Source organism: Canis lupus, chromosome 34, assembly GCF_048164855.1.
Source record: "Canis lupus baileyi chromosome 34, mCanLup2.hap1, whole genome shotgun sequence".
Classification (NCBI taxonomy): domain Eukaryota; kingdom Metazoa; phylum Chordata; class Mammalia; order Carnivora; family Canidae; genus Canis; species Canis lupus.
Window position 1 is genome coordinate 10,776,871 of NC_132871.1, and position 6,726 is coordinate 10,783,596.

Consider the following 6,726-nt stretch of genomic DNA (forward strand, 5'->3'; position numbering starts at 1 on the left):
TCTTCCTCTTAGATCTCCCCTTCCTGGCTGTCTACTTTGTGGATATGGTTGGTCCTTGGTTGGCCAAGCATAAGCTTGGCCACAACAGCATAAGCTAATTCCTTGGTGTGTGTATGTGTGTGTGTTTGCATTTGTGTGTAGAGACATCGATACAAAGCTAGAGTTGGAGTGAAAGCTAGAGCTAGAAATCAAAACCCTACAGCTTCTGCTTCTCCAGTTGACCTAATATCACACTAAATACCCACCAAAATGAAACTAGATAATTATGATTTCTTCATTACAATGAAATACTATGCAACCAATGAAAATGGTGATGGGTGATTCCATTAGCAGACAAGGAAACACATCTCAATATTATATGACAAAACAGGTTACTAAAAGTAGGTACATTTTATATTTATGTGTTGTTTTTTTAATTCAGGTGCAGAGAACAAGACAGCTCTGGTCATCAAAGTTTTAATGATGACAGTGAAACATCAAGTCAATCTGGCTGTTATGGTTTTAGCTGATTGTTATTTTATTCTCTTGGATTCCTTCATTGTCTACAATGGTCATGTAGCATATAATCATTATCAGGAAAAAAAAAATTCTCATTTGACAGGAAAAAAAAAGACTTACGGATTAAAATGTGCCCAGAGCATTAAGGGACAAACAAGAGTTATCCAAACAAACTGGGCATTTCGGGAGGAGGACAATGTGTGCCAAAGATGAACTCTACAAAGTATAGAAAGAGAATTTAAGAGAGACGAGATGAGGCTGAAGAGATGGATCAACTTATGGCAGGTCTTATATGCCTCACTCCACCTACAGATGATTCTGAACTAATGAAGGTGTTGAAACAAGAGGAGTCATGTTTGCATTTTAGGAAAATAACAAAATCACATAAACAAAACCTCACTGAGGCTTGCAGTGTGGAGACTGTATTGGAAGGAGGCCACACTAGAAACATGGAAACCAATTCAGACACTACAATGGTAATCCAAGCGAGAAATGACAAAGCCCTGAACCAAAATAACAGTGGCGATGAAGAGAGTAAGCCACTGACGATATACAGTAACGAGTAAGAAATGCAAGATTTTGGTGAAGAATACACTGGTAGAGACAAAAACGATTCACTTAAACTGGGGAGTTCACAGAAGTCTTCCAAAAAGATGCCGTAAGAATGAGGCTCTCAAGAATATCACAGATAGATGCAAAATGCCTTTCAATGTTTCTTTCTTTTTTTTTTTTTTTTTAAAGATTTTATTTGTTTGACAGAGCAAGAGAGCACAGCAGGGGGAGCAAAAGAGGGAGAGGGAGAAGCAGGCTCCCCACTGAGCAGGGAGCCTGATGTGGGGCTCAACCCCTGGGATCATGACCTGAACCCAAGGCAGATGTTTAACCTGCTGAGGCACTTAGGCACCCCTAAATGTTTCTAGAAGAAATTATCAGTATGTTAGCTCACACCCACTGAAAGGAATACTAAGCAAACTGTTAAATACACTAAAAATTAAAGCACTCAACTCTAAGAACATTCACAATTATTTATTGTATGTGTAAGAAGACTATATAGATATGTATCGCTAATCTCTTAAGGTTGACCTCTTTCAAGAAAACCATATTATTGCCAGAAATAAAATACTCTGAATTGATCCGAGTCACATTTATGTCACTTACAAGTCAAACACTGTTTCCTATAAATTATTTTAGCCACCCCTTATTCACTGCTTGCTCAAATACAATCTTCTAATTTTAAAATTATAATCATTTAAACTACACAAGCAAAATATTCTCACTATAATAATTTGATCGATTCAAAAATGTAGTTCCTCTACCCTCCACCAACTCTCCACCCTTATTACTCTGAAATTACTAGTTCAAATTAGTTGAATATTCTGTTTTTCTTTGCTTACATAAATACATACAAGTTTATATAGGGTTTATTTAACAACAATGGGTTCATACAGTATATATATTATCCTATAACTTGTTTTTTACTTAAGATAATCATAAATTTCAAGCCAATATATTTAACAGGTATATGTATCTCATTTCTATTATTTATAATAATGTGCGCATACGATAATTTGACATGTATATAGCACATTTATGGGGTTTTGCTATTAAAATTAATGCTATAATGAATACTGCTAAATATTGCTTTAAATAACGATCCAGTATTTCTATCAGATAAATTCCCTGAAAAGTTTCTAGGTCAAAGGATGGCATTTTAACCAATCTTGCTATACTGAGTTCTCAAAAAGTAGCAATAATTTACAGACTCACCAACAGTCTGAGGGTAGATGTTTTCTCCCATACCCTTGTCAGTTCTAGAAATTATCATATTCATTTTTGCCCATCTGACAAAATGGTAAACTTTATCTTTTAGTGATAGCATCTTTTCACATGTTCATTGTCCATTTACATTTTCCCATTTGTGAATTGCCTGTATACTTTACCCTTGGTCCTGTTGTCTTTTTCATTTATTTTTGTAGAAACTTATGTCTTTTATCATATAAAGCTTTTCAAATTTTTCTGCAATTTTTCCTCCCAGGAATTTTGGATTCTGTGTCTAACTTAGGCCTCCCCTGCTACCCAAGATTACTGAAAACTATCTCCTTTATTTTTCCTAGTTATTTTATTACAATTTGGTTTTTGTTCTTATTTAACATTTAGATTTTTAATTCATTTGGAATTTATTCTTGTGGTGTTATGACTTGGGAGTTGACCCAAAACAATTTATTGAATTATTCATCTTTAAATACCTCCTTCTAGAGTAATAGATTACAAATAGCTAAAATGGCACACAAATGAAATTCCTAGAAGTTCTTAAATTTTACTGAGACAAAATTCCAAACTTATTAAAAGTTTATTAAAAGACATTTATCAGGGATGCCTGGGTGGCTCAGCGGTTGAGCGCCTGCCTTCAAGCCCAGGGCCTGATCCTGGAGACCGGGGATCGAGTCCCACATCAGGCTCCCTGCATGGAGCCTGTTTCTCCCTCTGCCTGCGTCTCTGCTTCTCTCTCTGTGTGTCTCATGAATAACTAAATAAAATCTTAAAAAAAAAAAAAGACATAATTTTTCCTTTAGAAGAAATGACACATTGAGGCACATGCATACAGTATACCAGAATCAGCATACAATGTGAAATGGTTGATTTTTTTGAACATAGCAGAAATGGAAATTAAATCAATGATCTAACTTTTAACATAAATGTAAAAACAGAAATAATCACTGTTTGAAATCTCAAGATTATTCATTGATTCAGGTCACAAACATTTACTGAGCACCAACAAACAGGTGTTCAGAATTGTAATCTAGTGGGAGCGTCCCTCTCTTCCAGAAAACAATGTATTTAAGCGAAAAAGGAAAAAAAAAAAAAAAGAAGAAGAAGAAATGTACCTTCACGTAAATGCAATGCAATGAAAAACATTTCGGCGAATTTTATGACACATTCAGCACTTCCCATTTCCAAAACACTACTTTATTTCAAAGGTAACCTATTTATCCTGGTTAAGTGTCTCTTCACTCTTGTTGAAAATACTGCCAGGAAGTGAAGATTAATTCCATTTAAAACTAACGACTGCCCGTCAGAGCACATCTACAATACCCATGCCTAGTCTCCTCACTTCCCCGATACTTGATCTCACTATGATAAATAAGAACCTCGAAAACAGAAAACAAATCTATTTACATCAGCCACGTTCATTCACTCCATCCAACCAAAGGTGTTTCTCAAAAACATATGAAGGACTTTTCGGTGAGTCCCAGGGGTCTGGCAAATGGCAGTACTACTGTGTTGCTTGCAGAGGAAGCAAGAATTTCGGTCGCCCTGAAGTGGCATTGGGAAGCGAGGGCGACTTGCTAGGGACAAATCCCCTTAAACTTCAGATCCCACGACCGAGGCTCCCCGCGCGCGCGCAGACGGAGGCCTGGGAGTACCTGGCCCCGTGGCCACGCCCCCGCCCCACGGCCTCCTCCACGCTCCCCAGGCCCTCGCGGCCCAACGGGAGCTGGCCCAGGTGCGCCCACGAGAAGGCAGGCGGCGTGACAGCCCCTGCGGGGTGACCTTGGCCAAGCGTCTCCCCTCCGCTCTCTCCTCCGCGCGGTATCCCCAGGCCTGCGCTCGGCACCTGACGCCACAGAACGCAGAGGGGCTCCCCGCGCCGCCCCCCCTCCACCGCAGCCCGAGGCCGCGCGCGCTACCTGCGATCTGCGAGACGAAGGCTTCCGCCACCAGAGACATGGCGGCTGCGCGCAGGCCCGCGGCGCCCGCTCCGCACGGCCCTCGGCGTGCTCGCCGGCCGCTCCCAGGCCCGCTCCGGCCTCCGCGGCCCACCAGGCGCAGCGCACCAGGGCGCGGGGGCGGCGGCGAGGCGCGCAAGGTGGCCGCCGGCCGGCCAGGAACTTCCGGCGCGGCGGACGGCGGCGGGGGAGCACTTCCGCCTGCGCGCGCCTGGCTCGGTGGGCGGGGCCCTCGGGCCTGCGTCCCGGCCGCTGCGGGCTCCGGCCTGGGGGAGAGCCGCGCGCGGAGAGAGGGCTCCTGGAGGTGTTCTGTATCCCATTTTGTAACCAAGTTAATTTTTTTTCCTTTTTTTAAGAATTATTTCTTTATTTGCGAGCGCGCAGGAGCGGGGGGAGGGGCCGACTCCGCGCGGGGGGAGAGACTCGATCTCCCAGCGCCGAGGTCACGACCTCAGTGGGATGCTTAACCGGCTGAGCCACCCGGGACGCTCTGGCGAGTGATGTGTTTTAAGCGCACGGTACCAGGCCCTTGTAAAAAAAAAAAAAAAAAAAAAAAAAATTGTGTGCAGCGTTCGATTTCATGTCATCTTCCCCACAACCCAGTAAGGCCATATTGGTGCCCCCGTTTTATGGATAAGAAAGCAGCTCAGAAAAAAAAAAAAAAAAAGAAAGAAAGAAAAAGAAAAAAAAAAAAAAGAAAGAAAGAAAGCAGCTCAGAGAGTTTAAACTACCTGCCCAGGTTGCATAATGAAGCCCAGGTTCAAATCCACGTTAAATTTCCTCTGTTTCACTGTACTGTAGGCTGATTAGTCCATAGACCGACCAGTAGTGTTTATTCCTTTATTCAAAGGTTCTTTGCAGAGAGGAGGCATGAGCAGTGCATCAGCTGAGAGTTTGCTTTTCGATTCTGGGCCCCCGAAAAGTGGCTCATCCTGCAGAATAAGATAAGTTTCACACTCTTCTCCCTTTTGACGGATGAGGGGCAGGAAGAGGAGGAGACAGTACATCCCTTAAGTGACTCTTTAGACAGTTTATACAAGCCTACGATTAAGGAAAGATCAGGATATGTGACAGATTTAGAGGCAAAAAATATTACAAGTGAAACTGACTTCAGACATCATCTGGTGAGCCCAAGCCCCCCTATCCCTGATGAGAAATTCATAACACATGACCACAAGATAAATGGCTTAAAACAACAGAAATTTATTCTCTCCCAATTTTAGAGGCTGGAAGTCCAGAGCAAAGATATCCACAGGCTATCTCTCAATACTCTAGGAAAAATCTTTCCCTGCCTTTTTACAGCCTCTGCAGGTTGCCAGCAATCTTTGGCTTTCCTTGGTTTATAGACACATCAACTCAAATCTCTGGCTTCATCATCACATGATGATGAAGATATGTTTGTGTCCAAATTTCCCTCTTCTAATAAGGACACCAATCATCGGATTAGAGTCTATCCTAATTCAGCATGACCTCATCTTAACTTGATTTCATCTGCGAAGACTATTTCCAAATAAGCTCACATTCATAGGTACCAGGGATTAGAAACATGAACATACTTGTTTCTCTTTTTTAGAGAAGGGGAGTGGAGGAAGTGGAGACACAGTTCTACCCACTATGCTAAATAATAAGTTTTTTAAGGATAAATCATCAATAGTTGCATCATCTTTTGCAACTAGGAAACTTGTTTGTTTGTTTTTAAGATTTTATTTATTTATTCATGAGAGACACAGAGAGAGAGAGAGGCAGAGACACAGGCAGAGGGAGGAGCAGGCTCCATGCAAGGAGCCCGATGTGGGACTCAATCCCGGGACTCCAGGATCATGCCCTGAACCAAAGGCAGGCGCTCAACCGCTGAGCCACCCAGGCGCCCTGGAAACTTTTTAAACTAAATTTAAATTTACCCCCAAAACGTACATGAACATATATATATATACAGCAACATTTTAAGAAAAAGTATTTTCTTACTGGCTGAGATTGATAAGAGGTTGATAAGAGGTTAAAATAATAGGTTTTCCTTGCTTGTGTTGGGAGAGAGAACACTAATAGGAAAGAATATGCTGTGCCTAGTTTCCTCCTCATCATCCCATGAATGATATTGGCCAAGGGAAATTAACTGTTCCCCCTATTGGATGTCAATTGAAAGAAAAGCTTTCAATTCCTGTTTCTCTGCACAGTGAACTAGTATAACTTGTAAAAGTGAAGAGCTGTCACCTATTCAAGTTCTATTACCAAGTTTGTTTTGTCACTTTTTAAAACCTGGAATAATCGGGCAGCCTGGGTGGCTCAGCGGTTTAGCGCTGCCTTCAGCCCAGGGCATGATCCTGGAGACTTGGGATCAAGTCTGGCATCCGGCTCCCTGCATGGAGCCTGCTTCTCCCTCTGCCTGTGTCTCTGCCTCTCTCTGTGTCTCTCATGAATAAATAAATAAAATCTTTTTTTAAAAAAAGATAAAATAAATAAATAAAACCTGGAATAAAATCTTTTACTACTTTTTGACACT

The 6,726-nt window shown here is 41.9% G+C and overlaps 1 protein-coding gene across 1 annotated transcript in view; it reads right to left on the reverse strand.

The window, feature by feature from the left end:
• Positions 1 to 4,388, reverse strand: part of MTX2 (metaxin 2) — a 66,612-nt gene extending 62,224 nt beyond the window's left edge. The window contains exon 1 of the mRNA XM_072811464.1: positions 4,188 to 4,388. Coding sequence (XP_072667565.1) covers positions 4,188 to 4,227 — 40 coding nt within the window. The 5' untranslated portion in view covers positions 4,228 to 4,388. The remainder of the gene's footprint in view (positions 1 to 4,187) is intronic.
• Positions 4,389 to 6,726: the final 2,338 nt, after the last annotated feature.